Source organism: Saccopteryx bilineata, chromosome 3 (assembly GCF_036850765.1).
Source record: "Saccopteryx bilineata isolate mSacBil1 chromosome 3, mSacBil1_pri_phased_curated, whole genome shotgun sequence".
NCBI lineage: Eukaryota > Metazoa > Chordata > Mammalia > Chiroptera > Emballonuridae > Saccopteryx > Saccopteryx bilineata.
The window spans coordinates 275,903,353-275,923,835 of NC_089492.1; the positions used below are offsets into that span (position 1 = coordinate 275,903,353).

General features: G+C 49.0%; 1 protein-coding gene across 1 annotated transcript; it reads left to right on the forward strand.

Moving 5' to 3' along the window:
• Positions 1–1,025: 1,025 nt before the first annotated feature.
• Positions 1,026–19,590, forward strand: IL22RA1 (interleukin 22 receptor subunit alpha 1). Its single transcript, XM_066270113.1, has 7 exons — positions 1,026–1,161; positions 3,336–3,468; positions 4,345–4,523; positions 5,967–6,142; positions 8,572–8,710; positions 15,695–15,816; positions 16,554–19,590. The coding sequence occupies exons 1-7, from the start codon at positions 1,119–1,121 to the stop codon at positions 17,487–17,489; spliced, it is 1,728 nt and encodes a 575-aa protein (XP_066126210.1). The 5' UTR covers positions 1,026–1,118; the 3' UTR covers positions 17,490–19,590.
• The last annotated feature ends 893 nt before the right edge of the window (positions 19,591–20,483 follow it).

The window sequence follows — 20,483 nt, forward strand, 5'->3', positions numbered from 1 at the left end:
AACCAAAAAACCTTAAATGCAGATCCTTGCTTATCACAGCCTGCTACATCCAGAAGGCAAACCCTTTCTAGACTTCTTCGGGAGCCAGCTCTTTTGCTGTAGACCTGACCTACCATGGTGTCACTGTCATTGGTCTCCCCACCCCAACCAGAGCCCAGGCCCTTTCAATTTTCCTAGAGTCCCAGTGAGAAGAAGAAAATATTTCCTAAATTATTTAGGAAATTATTTCCTAAACACCTGTACAAACAAACTTCACATTAATTCCTATGGATACAGCTCTACATGGTAGAATAATGGTTTGGGTGAGCAGTTGGTATCTTCATCGTCCCAAATGAAAGGCCCATTCATGAATTTTGCCTCCATATGTTTTCTGGTTCATCTTTAGCACAATACAGTCACTGAACTTTGAGGTGCATTTCCCCACCCCCAACCTTTAGCAGATCTCAGATACCAAAGACTTAAGGAAAGAGAGCCTGGGCTTCTCACCTGAGCAGCCTGTCTAGGAGGAAGGCTATCCCTGTCCCATCATTCAACACGGGGACCTGCTTTGACGTGGGGCACAGGAGGGGCAGCAGACATCCTATACCTCCTCCTGCCACAACAAAGCCAAGGAGTCATAGCTTTTCTTTTAGCACAAGGAACATTCTGGAACATATATGTTTTCTGGTCCAGTTATTTTCCTCAGGGTAAAATCCCTGTGAATGGAATTATTGGGTCGAACATTATGCACGTGTTACTGTTTTTGATACGCAGGGCCTGAATGCTGTCTGATAAGGCTGTATGCCACTGATTCTTCTTGCCTTTTCTGCCTCTCAGCTCCCTGATCAACCACTGAAGAGTCTTAGAATGAATCAGCCACCGGACCAGATAAACAAGCTGGCTTGTTACTGTTGCTGTTTTCTGCATCGAGGAAAGGAACACCCTTGGATGCCACCCAGGACCTGGAATTTCAAAGCACTCACGCCTGGCACCTTTGTACCCACGGCTCAGGTCCCACCCTCCCCTGCTCTCCCCGCCCCAGCCCGGGTGGAGCCAGCTGCCAAGGCGGCAAAGCTTCCCAGCCTTGCTAGGTGCTTGGCCCAGAAAGGAGGCCAAAAGAGGGCTCTGTGCCTGGACCGATGAGGATGCTACTGACCATCCTGGCTGCGGGATCCCTGGTTGGTGAGTGCCCATCGCCCTGTGGCCCCCCACCGACCTCAGGAGACACTGACAGGGTCCTCTCCCTGCGCCCTGCCCTGCTCAGGACAGTCAGTTTCAGTTTCTTCCCCGCTGGGGCTGTGCTGTGCGCTGGGAAGGGGTAGGCAAACCCTTGCCTCCCTCCACACCCACGGGGGCCTCTGCCAGCCCTTCTCGGAGATTTAAAAGAATGTTTTCTCCCACCGTGGCCAGGTGTGCGGCATTAATAGGACCTGGGCCCTCTTTAAAACAGGATGAAGAGCATAGTTTTCAATCCCATTATGTGTCTGCTCTCTGAGAAGTTCAGTAACATTCAGAGAACTTTCTCAGGATGTGAAAGCATAGTCCTGACTGAAGAGGGGCAGATGGCCTATCCTAGGCCCTGTAGTTCAAGTGCAGGATGAACCCATGAAGAACCAGAGCTTCCCAATCCCCCCACCAAGGAGGCTGGCCAGCACTGACTGGGCCCACAGTGTCTCCAGCTGCTGCCTGGGCCCTTCCAGTCTCTCTGCCCCCTGGTGTCACGCTGAGCCTTTGGTGAGCCGGGAAGATATGCATCCCCAAGAGACCCCGAGACACGCTCCCTTAGTCCCCCGTCCTTTCTGGTTGGGTGTCATGGAGGCTCCTGGCTCTTTAAAACAGGGGCTCCAGGGGAAACAGTCCCTCGGAGATTGTTAAGAGTCATTGAGGTCACTCAGGGGACCCGGGCTCCCTCTCCCTAGCTTTCTGAGGATGATTCTAGAGCATGTTGAATTGTTTTTGTTTGTTTGTTTGTTTTTCCTCAGCTTCCCATCTGGTTGACATAAAATTGTTTTTCCATAAAGACGTGAAAGCTTCCTTTTAGAGAGTCTAGCAGTCTGTCGGTCTGGGCAACACATGATTCCCCAGGGTCTCACAATGTAGACTTTCATCCGGGAAGTGTAGAAGCGGCATAGGTGAGGGGTGGATGATGGATTTGAGGAGGAAAAGAAATGAGTGAGGTGGGAAGGGAGGGAGGACTTGTCAACCCTCAACACCTCCTAAAAGAGGGGACCCAGCCAACGTTCACTCACCCCGTCTCAGGGAGCCAACTTCAGTCCCTCAGGAACAGTGGTGCCGAACTCCACCCAGCCGGGGCCATTGCCTCCTGAGCATGTCCCAGCCTCAGCACCTGCCTCCCCTCAGCCCACAGAGCCCACCAGGATACTGATAACAACGAGCCATCTTCCCACTGCAGAGCCCTATCCCCCCGCCGGGGGAGGCTAAATCCACCGCCAGACAGACGCTGGCCTTCTCTCAAATCCCAACTTCTCTTTCTCCTGCCCTTGAACTTACCATCCCACATGAAGCCACCATTCAGGTCTGACTTCAAATGGAGCTTCTGCCTCCCTAAGAAGGCATGTAGTGGGTGGGCAGGGGTTGGTCTGGCCAGCAGACAGGCAGGGATTTATAAGCATCTTCATCCTTGCTAGAAATTCCTGACTTAGGGCAAGTTACTTCTTAGACATCTTAGTGGACTATCTCTAAAATACGGGTGAGGATGCCAACTTCAGATGGTGTTAAGAAGTGAATGAGAGATAATAAGAAGTGTTGACAAGGATGTGGAATAACTGGACCACTCAAACATTGCTGGTGGGAATGTAAGATGGTGCAGCCACTTTGGAAAACAGTTTGGCACTTCTTCAAGAACTTAAAACATAAGAGTTACATATGACCCAGCTATTCCACTTCTAGCCATACACCCAGGAGAACTGAAAATATATGTCCACTTGAAAATGTATATACTAATGTTCACAGCAGCGTTATTTACAATAACCAAAAAGTGGAAACAACATAAATGCCAATCAACTGATGAAGGGATAAACAAAATCTGGTATATCCATACAGTGGCATATTATTCAGCCATGAAAAAGGCATACCTGGCATTAGATAGTGGTAATGGTTATACAACTTTGTGAATATACTGAAAATCACTGATTTGCATGCTTTAAATGGTGGCTTTTATGGAATGTGAATTATAGCTCAATGAGGAGGGAACTATGAAGTGAAAGGGAGGAGGGGTGGTCGGTAAGCACGGTCTCTGGTGAGTGGGTGCTATTTCTCACTCCCCCTCCCTGGGCGGTTTGTGCTGGAGCAGGGTCCACGAGCCCACCTGCTCACCGTGCTCTCACTTCCTGCAGCTCACGTCGCTGAGGACACCACGGACCTTCTTCAGTATGTGAAATTCCAGTCCAGCAACTTTGAAAACATCCTGACTTGGGACAGCGGGCCAGAGAGCTCCCCAGACACAGTCTACAGTGTCGAATATAAGAAGTAGGCTTCCCTCCCAACATAACCTCTTCTGCCTCTGCTCTGAAACCAGCCCACCCAAGACAATGTCCCGTTTCCATGTGCCCTACACCCCCACCCTGACTGCTGTCATACCCCCCAATATTCCTCTGCTCTTTTGTTTCTTTTGCAGAGGGTAGATGAAATAGTCATTAAAAGTACGACTTCTGGCTTGAATGTCAGCTCTCACCTATATAACTTTGGGCAATTGGGTAACCACACCAAGCCTCAGTTTCCCCATCCATTAGGTAAAGACAGCAATAGTACCTTCATCATAAGGTTGTTAGGTGGATTAAATAAGATTGCCATTGGCACTGATGCCTGGCAAGTAATTCTTTTATTATTATTGGTGAGACTAGGTCCAAAAAAAAAAGTTGTGCCCACCCCGTCCAACCTATGCCCCCGTTCCCACGCAAGGAAGGACGGTTGACATGGGATCAGGGGTCTGCAAACCTGGGTTTCATCCCTGGTCCTGCCACTTCATCCTGTGGCAAGTCACTTTCCCTCTCTGAGCCTCAGTTTCCTCACCTGTAAAGTGGGGATCACAGTGCCAGCCTCAAAGGGTTATGGTGACAATAAGCCCAGAATGTGGATTCAGACAGGTCGGGTTCCAATCCTGATTCCCCACAGGCACGCTGTAAACACCTGGGCCGATTTTACTGCTAAGCCTCCGCTTCCTTATTTAAAAAGGTGAGAGAATAATGTATGAACGTCCCAGGATCGGTGTGAGGACTAACAAATCATCCACATAAAAGGCCTGAAACACAACATGCTAAGTAAATATTAGATATCGTTATCGTTTTTAATAAACCGCAGGCCTGACGCCAGGCCTGCTCATTAAAGATGTGCCCCGGCCTGCAGGTATGGAGAGACAGAGTGGCTGGTGAAGAAAGGCTGCCAGCGGGTCGCCCGGAAGTCCTGCAACCTCACCATGGAGACGAGCAGCCTCATGGAGGCCTACTACGCCAGGGTCAACGCCACCAGCGCAGGAGGCCGTGCAGCCACCAAGATGACTGACCGGTTCAGCTCACTGCGACACAGTTGAGTAGGAGCCCCTCTAATTATAGGGGAGGGGAGGATTTCCCCAGGTCACCCCCTGGTATTTTTTGTCACAATCAGCTGCTCATTGTCTGCATGGCTCACATCTCAACCTGCAATTTTTGTGTCTGCTTACATGTATATCATTGACCTCCCCTGCTGACACGTGAGCTCTGTGAGGGCGTGTGTGGGCGTGGGATCCACTGTCTTCCCAGCCCTGAGCATGGTGCCTGGCACGTAGGAGATGCTCAGTGCATAACTAATGAAGGAAGGGAGGAAGGAATAAATGAATGAACGAATGAAGGAAGGAAGGAAGGGATATGCATTGCCAATCTCCCCACACAGGTTAAACAGGTAATGATGTTCACTAAGCAACTCAACAGCCACATGGGTTTTTTTTTAAGAAAATACAAACTTAAAGTAAAGCCATTGTATTTTTTTTCTTGTCTTGTTCAATTAATACATGCTTATTTTAGAAATTTTGGAAAATATAGAAATACACAAAGAAAAATAAAAGTAGCCCAAAATAATCAGAACATTTAAACATAACCACAGTTACTAAAAACTGTATCTATCTACTCATTTAAAGTCTGTTTGTTTTCCATATAATGGTATCATGAACACTTATTTGCTCTGGGGCTGTTAAATATTTTTCTACAACATGATATATCACTGCTAAAAATGATCTATTCCACAGAAGTACTCTAATTTACTTCTCTAATTCATTTATGAAGACATTTAACTCAGTTTTTCCATTTTATAAACAACACTTTTGGCTCAGGTGTTTGTAATCTTGGAGGTCAATGGACCCTTGAGGGTCTTTATAAATTAGCTTCAGGGGACGTGGGGTTCATGAATCCCTGAAATGGAGGCCAAGTCTTTTGTGTATGTACATTTTGGAGAGAAGAGCAGTAGCATTCATCGAATTCCCAAAGGGGTCTGTAAACCAGTAAAGGTCACTTGGTTATTTAGAAAGCTTCATTAGGAGAATGACTAAACTCTTAGTCCTGGCCATTGTGGCTGAATCAGTAATATTGGGCACCGCAAACATTAGGATAGAGCCTTGAACCATCATCAGTCCCCAAAGCTGTCATTGCCAACAGGCTAAGGGTGAAAGTGCTCCAGGCAGACTCAAGGTGGGTGGAGGGACCGGGGTGCGTAGGGGCTAGGCCAAAGGCATGACCAAACACCTAGGAAGCCACAGTCCCTCTCCCTGAGATTTCCTACTCACTCTTGGTCACCCCTTTGCCAAACTTAAACCCAAACCTCAATGGCTTGCAGAACTCCTCTCTTCTCACCTGTTTGCTGCTCTCAGAACCATCACTGGGTCTGGGGTGGGAGGAGCAGGAATGCAGTCATTCATTCCCCATGGTCCAGGGCAGCCTCACACACTGCTGGCTGATTCTGACTCTTTCCTTTCTTCCTTTCTCTCTCCCGTTTTCCAGCTACCATCAAGCCGCCTCATGGGACCTGTATCCCTCAGGTGAGATCCATCCGGATGATTGTCCATCCCACCCCCACGCCCATCCACGCAGGGGATGGCCGCCGGCTGACCCTGGAGGACATCTTCTATGACCTGTTGTACCGCTTAAACCTCCAAGTCAATCAGACCTACCAAATGGTAAATAAATGGCAAATATATTTGCTGCCCTGGTCCTTCCCTGCCCGGGAAATGCATTTCCCTCTCAATTAGATCCACATTGCTTTAAGTCAGCCATTTTCAACCTGTGTGCCGCGGTACGCCAAGAATTTTTAAAACATGCAGTTACTAAGGGAGTTGAGGGGTGCTGACCTCTTCTCCTTTAGTAATTAGTTTATGTGTACCATGAGATGAAAAAGGTCGTATTTAGTCAGGGGCACTGACCTTTTTTCCTTTAGTAATCAATTTATCCATGAGAAAAATAAAGGTCGAAAATCACTGTCTTAAATAGGAAGGAGATGTGTTCTATAAACCAGCATTTCCCAAAACATGTCCACAGCCTCTCCCTAGTGGATTCGCATACACAATAGCATGCTGAAGTCCTGCAAAGCCAAGACTCCAGTTTCAACTGGTCTAATACAGATTCTCTCAAATTTATTTGACCTTTTATTTTGCACAATACTTACTGTTTTTCTTCAATTGTTTTTGCCTAATGCCTTCTAACATCCTGGGGAACCCCTATTAACATCCTCAGGTGTCCACTTCAGAAAACGCCGGAATCAGTTGCCACCGCTGCAGTTCCTTTTGCCGTTTCTCCCCTCTCTGTGGGAACTGGGTAGAGGCAGTGTCTCAGGATCAGTAATAACAAAGGATGGAAGGCTAGGACACGGACTGTCAAACAATATACAAGTTATTTCTTTTCTTATTCAGAAAATACATAGTATTTCCCCTCAGCATGGGACACTAACCCATAATTCCATTGAATGACAATTTCTGCACTCAAGTTTACAATCTAGTGGGTAGGAAGGGAATTAAAACAAGAATTCAAACAGGTATAGTTAGAGGAAAATAAAGACATTGTGTGAGGCAGAGCCGAAGCAAGCAAGGGAGCAGGGAGAGGGCAGTTCAGAGAAATTTGGAAAGATTCTTGGAACAGAAACCTTTCTGGTGCCAGTTCCAATCTCTGAAATGTGCCAGCTAATGTATGTTTTCTATGTCACCCAAGCCTTATGGGGTGGGTGCTATTGTCTCCTCCATTTTCTGAATGAGAAAATAGAAGTTCAGAGAGGTTGTCACTTACTCAAGATTGTTCAGCAAATAACAGCATAGTCAAGATTCAAACCCAGCTCTGTTCAAAGCCCACATATCCCCCCACTGGTCTATACTGCCCTGCTGTGATCCAAGAAAGCAGCAGAGAAATTTAGGACGTTATGGGAAAGCAAAAAACTGCCTGGTTTGCTAGAGTCAGGGGGCATGTAGGGCAGTTTCTCAGTGTGTGGTCCCAAACCAAGGGCATCAGAATCCCCGGCAGCATGTGTTTAAAATGCTCCCCTTTCCAATCTACTTAATCCATTCTATAGCTGCACCCTTGGGATCTGAATCCTAGTGAGCGTCCCAAGTGGTTCTTACCCACACTGAAGTTTGAGAGCTGCTGCTGGAGACGCACCTTGGGAGATAACCCCAAGGAGACAGGCCAGGGCCATGCTGTAGACAGGTGGGGCGGCAGGTGGCGAGATCATGATTTAGTTAAGTAGTCAAGGGAGCAACGGGAGATTGCTGAGCAAGGAGAGTCCTTATCACTACTTTTGGATAAATATTTGAGGTTTTACTGAGTATTTTATTATTATTAATTTATCATTTAATTTAGTTTGTGGTCAGAAAATTTTCAGTCCTTATAAATTTACGGAGACTGGTTTTGTGGCCCAGCACATGGCCTATCTTGGTGAATGTTCCATGTGCACTTGAAAAGAATGTGTATCTTGCAGTTATTTGGTGGAATGTGCTATAAATATCAATTTGATCAAGGTGGCTAGGAGTGTTATTCAGATTTTCTATGCCTTTTCTTATTCGGGAGCAGTTGATCGCTCTTTTCATTGCTGACAGTATTACAATCTCCAACTCTGACCGTGGAATTGTCTACTTCCCCTTTAATTCTGTGCATATTTGAAATGCTATTATCAAGCACATATACATTCATGTCTAATACAGCCTCCTGGTAAATTGGTGGTGGTGGTGGTGGTGGTGGTGGTGGTGGTGGTGGTGGTGGTCATGGTAATGATGATGGTGGTACTTGTGAATGTGACGGTGTTGGTGGTAGCAGCTGTGATGGTGTTGATGGTGACAGTGGTGATAACAGCAGCTAGTATTTACTGAGTGCTTACTATGTACCTGACAGTGTTCTAAGTGAGAGTACATGGAGCTTGGTGACTGACTGGATTGGGGGGGAAAGCAGAAGGTAGGGGAATGGGAATGGAGCACTGCAGACTGATCCACCAGTTTCTGGTTTGGGAGCTGACAACACCTCTTCACTAAGTGCAGTAACCTCGGCAGTGGTGTGAGCAGGCTTGCTTGGGCTCCGCGTGGAGACTGTTGTATAAGAGGAATCACTCTGTGTTCTCTGTCAAACTTAGCACCTTGAAGGAAAGCAGAGAGAATACGAGTTCATTGGCCTGACCCCTGACACGGAGTTCCTTGGGACCATCACGATTTCTGTTCAAACCTGGTCCAAAGAGAGCGCTCCGTTCGTGTGCCATGTGAAGACACTGCCAGGTAAGTTTGGCTGGAGCCAGAAGGAGGTGGGACTTCTGAAATCAAGTTTTGACTGTGTGCTTTTCTCCCTGTCACCAAGGTGAGGCTTGGCCGTGCTCTGAAAAACTATGGGAGGGTTATGAGTATGTTATTAAAGTCGATCTTTGTTTATCCATAAATGTGTTAGCTGATGGGTTATCACAGCACATGTTTAATCTTCACCCTCCAGGCTATGTCCGATTTCCTCTCTCTGGCAAGGTTAGTGTGTACTCCAGCAAAGCGACTGCACCTTAATATTAACCCAGGTGTTATATACTGGGAGATAATCTATAGAGGGAGAGCAGTATAGATAAAAAGATCCCTTAATATCTTCCAAAGTCCTGTATATAAATAATCCTAAAGAGTTCATACACACACACACACAAAGCTACTAGAACTGATAAATGAATTCAGTAAAGTAGGATACTTACTTACAAAATAAATATCTGGAAATCAGTTGCATTTCTAAACACCAATAATGAACCATCAGAAAGGAAAACTAAGAAAACAATCCCATTAAAAATTATATCAAAAATATAAAATATCTAAGAATAAATTTTACCAAGGATGTGAAAGACCTGTACTGAGAAAATTATAAGACATTGAAGAAAGAATCTGAAGAAGATACAAAAAGTGGAAGCATATACTGTGTTCATGGATAGGAAGAATTAACATTATTAAAAGGTCCACGCTACCCAAAGCAATCTATAGATTCAATGCAATTCCTATCAAGATACCAATGGTGTATTTCACAGAACTGAACAAATATTCCAAAATTTTATATGGAACCACAAAAGACCTTGAATAGCCATAGCAATCTTAAGAGGAACAACGTTGGAGGAATAATATTACTTGATATCAAACTATACTACAAGGCCATAGTAATTAAAACAGCCTGGTACAGGCATAAAAACAGATATAGATTAATGAAACAGAATAAAGAGCACAGAAATAAATTCATACTTTTATGGTCAATTAATAATTGACAAAGGAGCCTGACCAAGTGGTGGCGCAGTGGATAGAGCATCGGACTGGGATGTGGAGGACCCAAGGTCGAGACCCCGAGGTCACCAGGTTGAGCGTGAGCTCATCTGGTTTGAGCAAGGCTCACTAGCTTGAGTACAAGGTTGCTGGTTCGAGCAAGGGGGCATTCTGTCTGCTGTAGCCCCTCGGGTCAAGGCACATATGAGAAATCAATCAATGAACAACTAAGGAGCAGCAACAAAGAACTGATGCTTCTCATCCCTCTCCCTTCCTGTCTGTCTGTCCCTATCTGACTCTCTCTGTCTCTGCCACAATAAATAAATAAATATTTAAAATAATAATAATAATTGACAAAGGAGGCAAGAACATACAATGGCTTAAAGGTAGTCTATTCGATAAATGGTGTTGGGAAATTTTAATACCATTTCATGCAAAAAAAAAAATGAAACTAGACCACCTTCTTATACCATACACAAGAATAAACTCAAAATGGATTATAGACTTAAATGTTAGCATTGAATCCATAAAAATCCCAGAAGAAAATAGGCAGTAAAATTTCATACATATCTCATAGCAATATTTTTTCTGATATATCTCCTTGGGCAAGGGAAATAAAATAAAAAATTGGGACTACATCAAACTAAAATGTTTTTGCACAGCAAAGGAAACCATCAACAAAATGAAAAGACAACCTACTGAATGAAAGAACATATTTGCCAATGACACATCTAATAAAGGGTTAACATCCAAAATTTATAAAGAACTATGAAATTCAACACCAAAAAAAGAAAAAAATCAAATTTAAAAATGGGCAAAGGATCTGATAGACCCTTTTCCAAAGAGGACATACAGATGGCCAATAGGTATTAGAAAATATACATCAAATCATCAGAGAAATGCAAATTAAAACCACAATGAGATATCACCTCACACCTGTCTGAATGGCTACCAACAATAAATCAACAAACAACAAATGTTGGCAAGCCTGTGGAGTAAGGGGAACCCTAATGCGCTGATAATGGGAATGCAGACTGGTGCAGCTGCTGTGGAAAGCAGTATGGAGTTACCTCAAAAAGTTAAAAATCGAACTGCCTTATGACCCAGTGATTTCACTCCTGGGAATATATCTGAAGAAATCCAAAACATTAATTTGAAAGAATATACCACCCCTTTGTTCATTGCAACATATTTACAATAGCCAAGATTTGGAAGCAGCCCAGTGCCCATCAGTAGATGAGTGGAGAAAAAAAGCTGTGGTACATTTACACAGTGGAATACTACTCGGCCGTAAAAAAAAAAAAAAAATGGAAATCTTACCTTTTGCAACAGCATGGGTGGACCTGGAGAGATTATGCTAAGTGAAATAAGCCAGTCAGGGAAAGACAAATATCATATGATCTGACTCATTTGTGGAATCTAATGAGCATAATAAACTAACAAACAAAATAGAAAACAACTCAAAGATACCAAGAATAGACTGACAGCATGGGGGGGGGGGCACAGTGAGAAAGGTGAAGGGACTAAGAAAAAAAACAAAAAAACCTCATAGACAGACAATAGTATAGTGATGAACAGTGGATAAATGGTGATGGAAGGAAACTTGACTTGGAGTGCACACACATACAATCTATGAACGATGCAATCTATTGTAGAATTGTATCCCGGAAATCTTATGATTTTATTAAGAAAATTGCAAAGTGATTGTTAGAGCTCAAGCTTCAGGATCACCCCAATAAATTCAGTTAAAAAAAAATATCTTCCAAAATCAAATAATAACCATAGCAGTGATAACTAGCATTTCTGCCGTGCTAACCAGGGACCAGGCACTACCGAGCGCGGTCCTCATGAGCAATCTGTGAGGTGGGTACTATGATCATCCTCATTTTACAGATGAAGAAACAGGTCCAGAGTGGTTAGGTAAGTTACCCGAGGTCACACAGATGGTGAGGGATAGGACTGGGCCTGATTCTGGAGACCACGTTCTCACTGCTGTGGTGCTATAGAAACAGTTTTGAGTCACTGGATCAGCAAGATGGGACTGCTGATCAGCAAGACGCTTTCTTCCTCGGGCACATTAAAACTCGACTCTCAGAAGCATTGTGATATTTTCATTAGTATTTATTTTCATAGACTGATAGAAATGTAATGCGGAGAGCAGCAAGCTCAGAGGATGACAGCAAGAGCAGTGGGCTGGGTGGATCTGGAAAACCAGCCTCCACCTTAGTCATCTTGTTTAGGTGAATGATGGCAGTCAGTGATTTCTATTCTAATGAGCAGACGTGAGCTGGCTGCAAGGGTGGGCCCAAGGGTATAACTGCACCTTGGAGAATCATTACCAGGTAAGTTCTAGTCCTCAGTTTTGTTGAAAACTGAACTCATCAGTTGCCCCAAGAGCCCACAAGATACTAATTTCTCTGCTGCAGTGCATTGACTTTCGGGGGAAGACATGCCTGGTGAAATAGCTAGCACTGGCCTCCTGCATGAGGCATGCATGCTCTTCCTGGGGACAGGGCCACTGAGGAGACCAGAATAGAACTTGGCACGAGGAAAACTAGAAAAAGGAAACCAATGCTACAGGCACTAAGCTGGGAGCATATAGATGACCTATGACCCTGTCCCCTGGACCAAACTAGACAAACTCACCCATTCCTGGCCTGCCTCTGCCCCTCCCTGCTTTTTGACAACATGCAGACCACTCCCCCTCATCCTTCTGTTAGCTTGTCCTTTCATGATCTGGCTCATGATGTGATAGCATTTTTTCTACGACTGGAGCTGCCTGTATATAAATCACACCTCTTATCGGCTATTTCCCGCTGGCGTATGGAAAGCACCTCAAGAATAAACTATATTAACAGCAAGTACTACTCTATTGACAAGCACTGTGCTAAATGCTTTGCCTATATTATCCTATTTAATCTTTATAACAATTCTGCAAGCGGGGGAGCCTCATCCCCATTTTACAGAGGAGAAACTCTGGCTCAAAGAAGTTAAGCAACTTGAAGGTGACCACACAGCCAGTCAGTAAACCTAGTTAGGTTCATCTGATCCTGAAGCGTGGGCTCTAACCACCACTGTGCAATTTTGTTTATAACTAATCACCTCTACTACACATTTATTCCTCTTACTGCCAGTTCAGAGTGATATGTCTTGCCCTTGACCCCATATTCTGGGGTCTGTCTTATGCCCAGAGCCCAGAATCTCCACTTCATCTATGTCTTGAGATATCTGGGAGGATCACAGGGCAATAATCCAGTGTCTTGATTCTGGAAAGGATGCTAGGGGACATCTCACCCCATATCCAATCTTTACAGATGAGAAAACTGAGGCATCCTTATATTGTGATTATTAGTTTGAACTTTGGAGTTATACATGTCAATCCTGGCTTTTTCACTGAATAGCTGTGTTACCTTGGTCAAGTTACTTAACCTCTCTGAGACTCAGCTTCATTATCTGCAAGAATGGACATCCCTGGCTCTCTGTGTTTGATGGGATAACATAGGTTGAGCATCCCACACAGTGCATGGCACATTTAAGAGTTCAGTAATCTCGGCCCTGGCCAGTTGGCTCAGTGGTAGAGCGTCGGCCTGGCGTGCGGGGGACCCGGGTTCGATTCCCGGCCAGGGCACATAGGAGAAGCGCCCATCTGCTTCTCCACCCCCCCCCTCCTTCCTCTCTGTCTCTCTCTTCCCCTCCCGCAGCCAAGGCTCCATTGGAGCAAAGATGGCCCGGGCGCTGGGGATGGCTCCTTGGCCTCTGCCCCAGGCGCTAGAGTGGCTCTGGTCGCAACAGAGCAACGCCCCGGAGGGGCAGAGCATCACCCCCTGGTGGGCAGAGCGTTGCCCCTGGTGGGCGTGCCGGGTGGATCCCGGTTGGGCGCATGCGGGATTCTGTCTGACTGTCTCTCCCCGTTTCTAGCTTCAGAAAAATATGAAAAAAAAAAAAGAATTCAGTAATCTCTGGTGCCCAGGCCAGTGGCATAGTAGATATAACGTCTTCCTAGAGCAACAGGGTCACTGGTTCAATCCTGGGGTTGCCAGCTTGAGGGCAGCAGTTCAATCCCAAGGACACCAGTTCAACCCCAAGGTCACTGGTTTGAGCCCCAGTCAGGGCACATATGAGAAGCAATCAATGGCTGCACAACTAAATGGAACAATAAATTGATGTTTCTCTCTCTCTCCCTTCCCCCTCTCTTATCTCTTCCTTTCTCTCTCAAAATTAATAATAATAATATCTAGCCACTGTTATTAATAAACGGTATGCCAGAGAGGGCTGTGTAGCAGAGAGAGGGCTGAGCAGAGCTCAGCGTATCAGTGATGAGCCGGACATCTAATCCCACAGTCTAGCATTATTCCTCTTATTTCTCCCTGCCTCCCTGTGAGTGAGATGACGTATGGGAATGTTCCATGTCCCTGTCCTATCCTGGTACAAGGAGCTGTGGTTTTCCATTAGGCATGTCACGTAGAGGCATTCAGGTCGTGTCTTCTCCCTGGAGCAGAGCTGGGAGTATTATGTGACAGGGGACAGGGTATTGCTGAAGTGGGAAGCTGACCGAGCCACAGGGCTGGGGGAGGAACGAGGGGGTGGGCTGGAAGCAGAGGCTCCAATTCACAGCGTTCACAGTGATTGCCAAGGTCACTGACAGCTGGTGATCAGCTGCTCAAGCTGAAGAAGCCACATGGGGGCCAGGAACAGGAAGGTGATTTGGAGAGTCAAGACCTCTGGATAATACAAATTGCCAGGTTTTAGAAAAAAATAAACAAACAAAAACCCCTTCAATTACTTCTTCCATATCAAGCCTCTCACCAGACCCACTTGGGTTGGTGACCGGAAGTATGACATGGCAAGAACCAGCTGTGCCCATCCCAAAGATGGGGTGGGGGGCACGCGGCGAGGGCTCAGCACTAACACCTGAGACTGTCCATCTCCCTCCCTTTTAAAGATTTTATTTATTCATTTTAGAGAAGGGGGGAGAGAGTGGAGGGGGCGGAGCAGGAAGCATCAACTCCCATATGTGCCTTGACTGGGCAAGCCCAGGGTTTCGAACCGGCAACCTCAGCATTCCAGGTCGTCACTTTATCCACTGCGCCACCACAGGTCAGGCAACTCCCTCCCTTTTAGAAAGGGCAGTGCCTCTCCAGCTGCCTCCTGAACAGGCCTTCCCTGATACCCAACTCTTCACCTTGAGAAGGAGGTGGGGGGGACGGGCCCCTCCCATTGTCACTTCCCACCTTCTGCCGGGGCGCAGGGCCGTCCTCAGAGCCAGGTAAGGGGGTCCACTTTAGAAAGTCCCACTCCAGATCTGGCTCTCTGGCTACGGCCCGCCCCACAAGATGAAAAGTCCTTAAGCCCAAGTGGACAAGTCGCCCTGGAGCCTGGGACCTTCCTTCTAGACCACACTCTGAGTACCTTGGACCCCAAAGTCCCTGTAGAAATGCCCCGAGGCTGTGTCCACTCTTGGCAGATCTCTTTCTTGTCCTTCCTCCATAAGGGAGATGCTCCGGTGGCGTGCAGACCCTCAGCCCAAAGGGCGGCCAACACGTGGCATTTGTTGGGGGCATAGATAAGCTTGGCCATGTGTGTGGGGGCGTCCTTCTCCGTGTGCCAGGCCCTGGCATCATGAGATGGAGCCAGGTGGGCTAGGTGCCTGTGGCAGGCTCTCCTCTACCGCCACAGGTCAGCTAGTTCCCCAAGGAGTCCAAGAACTCAAATTCAACTGGGCATTCCAGGTTGTTATGAAAAGTACACCTGTGAGGTTGGGAGCACAGAATGATTTACATATTCTGCATATTCGACCTGTGGGTGGTGGCCCTCTCTGGGCTCCTGCTGAGGCCCTGCCCTGCAAACATTAGGGGTAGGAGAGGCGTCCCAGGCCTGGCCTGAGAGGGCGGGAAGAAAAGCCCTCGTGTGCCGCATCCACACGTGGGTTGGCCCCGGCCCGGACGCCATCCTCACTCGCCCTGCTCTGGCCTCTCTGTCGCACAGACCAGACCTGGACCTACTCCTTCTCCGGCGCCTTCCTGTTCTCCATGGGCTTCGTGGTCGCCGGGCTCTGCTACCTGAGCTACAGATACATCACCAAGCCGCTTCAGCCTCCCAACTCGCTGGTGAGCAGCCCCGCTGGGGCCAGAGGAAGAGGTCTGGGGAGGGCCCCAAAGCAGCAGAGGATATAGGCCCGGGGCCCCTGGGTCTCCCTGAAATGCGGGAATCAGCACACAAATAGAAAATTAGGCCTCTTCTCTCACCTCCAAACTAAAGAGGTGGCGTGGCAGGGAGCACTGAACGGGGCGGGTGATCGGGAGGAGGCGGTTGGAGCAGAAAGCCCATGCAGCGTGAAGTGTTCACGTCCAGGCAGGTAACATAGGCCCGGAGAGAGCAGTCCCCCCGCAGGGACCGAAGGGTGGGGGACAATTCGTTCAGTGTCATAGCCCAGATGACCCATTTCCTGTGAAACTCCCCTAGCCTCCCCTCACCCCCCAGCCTTCCCTACCTTGCCCTCCACATCAGGCCCTTAGCAAGGAGCATACCCAAGGCCGCCCCAAATCTAAGTCATTGACTTCCTGGACTATCTCCCTCCTGGAGGAACCACAGCCGAAGTCTCTACCTGATAAGCCAGACTTCAAGGATTGGCCCTCAGCCACAGGGCTGGTGGCTCTGTCCCTTCACACAAGCCCCAGAATTTAGAGGGATCTCTGGGGAGCATAAGGGGTGTGTGGGGAGATGCATCTTGAAAGCCCCGATGGCCACCGCATTGCCTCTGCCTCCTCTTGGAGGACCTCACCCCCCCAGGGCGCCCTCGGGGAGCTGAGAGCGGCCCTAATGCTGAGCTGTCATCCCTTTGCAGAATGTGCAGCGTGTCCTGACCTTCCAGCCTCTGCGGTTCATCCAGGAGCACGTCCTGATCCCCGTCTCTGACCTCAGCAGCCCCAGCGGCCTGGCCCAGCCTGTCCACTACTCCCAGGTCATGGTCTCCGGGCCCAGGGAGCCCCCAGGAGTCCCACCGCTGCCCAGCCTGTCTGAGGTCACCTACCTTGGGCAGCCCGACATCATCCTCCAGCCCTCCAGGGTGCCACCTCACCAGACACCCTCCCCGCCGTCTTATGCGTCCCAGGCTGCTCCTGAAGTCAGTCCCCCGTCCTACACGCCTCAAGTCACCTCCGAAGCTAAAGCCCCACCCTACACCCCACAGGCCGTCTCTTCCTACAGCCCTCAGGCCGCTGCGGACAGCTGGCCTCCTTCCTATGGGATGTGCGTGGAAGGCTCTGGCAAAGACTCTCCCCCTGTGACACACTCAAGTCCCAAATACCTCCGACCTGAACATCAGCTTCAGAAAGAGCCACCCGCTGGAAGCTGTGTCACAGGTGAACTCTCTCTGCAAGGGGTGGCCTCCTTGGCTACGGCGGAGCCCCAAGAAGCAAAATCCTTCCATCAGCATCTCTGTGTTGACACGGACAAAGCACCTGACCCTAATGTGCTGCCCCAAGGGGAGCCAGAGACACCAGGGTGCCTCACAGGCCAGCTGCCCCTCCTCTCCTCTGTCCAGATTGAGGGCCACCCAGTATCCCTCCCTTTGCACACTTCTTCCCTCCCATGCTCTCCCGCGGACCAGGGTTCAAGTCCTTGGGGCCTGCTGGAGTCCCTCATGTGTTCCAAGGATGAGGATCCAGTGTCCAAGACGGAGGCCGAGGGCACAGCCCCTCAGGCCTCAGACCCAGAGCAGCCCACGGAGCTGGACTCTCTTTTCAGAGGCCTCGCCCTGACTGTGCAGTGGGAGCCCTGAGCGGGCAGCAGGGCAGGCCTGGGGCTGCCTCCTTATCCCCGCCTCACCTCCTCTGGGCCATCACTCCCGACCCAGCCACGCTGGCGCACAGCCCAGCCTCAGGGGGTGCCCATGAGAGCACCAGAGGAAGGGGGCCGCTAGGCCGCTGCCATGGCTGCGGCAAAAAGGCACAGCGAGGACCCCAGGTGGGGAGTTACAGGAGTGCATCAAGTGCCAGTGTGTGTGTGCTCATGAGTGTGTGCACGTGGAGTTCTGCAGGGCAGGCCGAGTAGTCAGAGTGCGAGGAGTCAATGCAGGGAGACTGCCCGGAGATCCAGGGCCCAGAACGAAAGTTGTCCGAGCATCCAGGTCCCAGAGCGCAAAGTCGTCCAGGAGCCTACCTCTCCTCACCCCATTCCTGGCCAGTTCCATAATTTAATTTGACAGAGAGTGAGGCCTCTATCCCCTCAATGACTCCCCCCCGGAGACAAGGGGCCTGGGGACACCTTGCAGCAGGCTGGGCAGAACCAGAATAACCTGCACTCTGCCAAAACCAGAGGCAGCACCATGGCAAGACTCCAGGGAGGGGTGCGGCCTGGGGCTCGTTCCTTACCAGGGCTGCTGCCTGACGTTGCACCATTTAGACTCATTCCTCTGCTAGAGGCTGTCCCCCACGTGAAACGCAGGTCCACCGGGGAGGAAGCGCACGTAAGCCTCTTCTGGGGGCAGGAGTTTCAGATCCTATCCTGAGAGCAGGGTTTGAAAGGAACATGGGGTCACAGGGCCCCTGAAGGAGACACAACCAACCAAGAGTACTGACTTCACAAATTTGGAAACTCAGCCTTGGGCTCAGCCCATCTGGGTTCAGACTCTAGCCTTACCATTTGCCAGCTGTCTGACTTCGAGCAAATGAATCACCGCTCGAAACCTGTGTCCTCATTTGTAAATGGGGATAATTACACCAACCTCATAGGGAAGAGGTGAGGATGAAATTTAAAAAACATCTATTAAGTGCTTAGTAGTGCCTGGCACATGGGCAGTGCCCAATAAATGGCAGCTATTTCCTGTTGTGATTTATTTTTAATCAGGCAGCACGGGGAGGGACCCCCAGCCCCAATTCAGGTTGGCATCAGACTGGGTATTTTCTCAAATTATCCTGATGTCCTCAAGATCACACCGGGCCAAGCCAGAGGAGCTAGACTGTCTGACAGAGGAAGCAAGGGGCTATAGGGCCTCCTGGAAACAGAGTCCAGAGATGAGTGGACCCTTCTCCCCAAGGTTGTGCGTGGAAGCTGTTTTGAGGTGTTGGGGGCATTCTCAGAGGACCCCCTTTGCGTGGAGCGCCCAGGCCTGCCTCCATGTCCTCCTGCCCCTGCGTCTGCTTCCCCGTGGGGAAAGGGCTCTGCCCTGTGCTTTCGGGGTGCAGGCACACCCTCTGTATCATTTGCATCTCAGATGATCCCTATGATGAGAAAACTGAGGCCCAGCGAGGAGAAGGGACTCGCCCCAGGGCTCCCATCAAGCCCAAGATTACGGCAGGAGGCTCAAACCTGGTGCTTTTTGTTCCCATCAAGGGAAAGAACTTTGCACACTGCTTGGAATTCTTGAAGGATGAGACATAAGGAGGGGAGGGCTCCAATGGAGTCCCTCAGGGACAAGTGCCCTTGTCACCCTCCTGTCCCGAAGTTCTGTCTGAACATGTCTGAGAAACAGGACCAAAGTCCAGCTGCTTTGGCGTGATCTTTTCGGGAGTACAAGCGTCCTCCTTTCTCGGAACTCAGATGTGTCCCCCGCCCTCGCTCCCCTCCCCGCGACTGAGCACCAGGTGGTGGTGTTCTTATCTGTTTGTAATTAATAGTTAACATTTCAGGGTTGCTGGGTTAGACCCAATACGTCCATAAGAGAGGGGTGGGCCGCCCTGCCAAGCACCCAGGGCCCATTCTCCTCTTAGCAGCTGCTAAACTGACTAGTGAATGCACCCCCTCTCCCCACACTGCAAACGAGTCTGCTTCCTGTCACCTGGGGTGAACTCGGCCAAAGGTGGACAGTCTTCACCTTGTTAAGTCATGAAAAACAGCTCCACAGCTGGACTGGCCTCAGCAGTAAGTGGGACAGGGCAACACTGGGGCATTTTGTTTTGTTTTTGTTTGTTTGTTTGTTTCTTTGTTTTATTAAAATCCATAAACATCTTTTCCAGTTCAAAGGGCCCCAAAGCTCTCTAAGCTTCTGGGGGTGACAGACATCCAAACTAGGCCATGACTCTTGAGGGTGGAGTTTGATTGCCCGAGGAGAGAGGTGAACGTCTCCGAGTCCCGTGACCCTCCTCAGCCTGGCCCCGTCCCCACCGGGGGCAGACAGCGGGCTGCAGGACCTGTCAGGTCTCTGGGCTCCTGGGCAGGAAGCCCAAGCCTGCGGTTGCAGCCGGACCCGACTAGAGGACAGTGTCCCAGGCCCCGGGAGCTGAGCTGGTACCTTGTCATTCCTGAGCCCGTGACCAGGAATCTCCAAGCTGACACCTCCCTCCAAGACCTTAGAGAGCCAAGCCCAGGAGTAAAAGAAACAGTAGAAATTGTCAGAGAGGAAGAGCTCAACCATGTGGCCCCACAGTTACAGTAAATGATCAGTCATCTTCCCGGTAACCTTCCAGAAAGATTGCACTAATGAAATCTGCAAAGGAGAAAATGTTGCTCGGGGAGGTGACTTGCCCCGGTTGGTTTCCTAAACTTGCCTCGTCATGAGAATCCCCTGGGGAGCTTGGTAAAAGTACAACTTCCTCAGCCTCCCCTCTCCCTCCTGCTAAATCTGTGGATCCTGGGAATCTGCCCCCCATCCCTGTACAGATAAGAAAAACCAGAATGGTTAAGTGACTTGCCCAAGGTCATACAGCTAGTTAGCGGTGGCACCTCTACCAGGCTGCCTTGGGGCAAGAGGGCTGCAGGACCTGTCTAAATGTTTGTCTCCGGCTGTATTGGAGCCCATGCCCCTCTCTGCTGTACCTACACATTCACACTCACC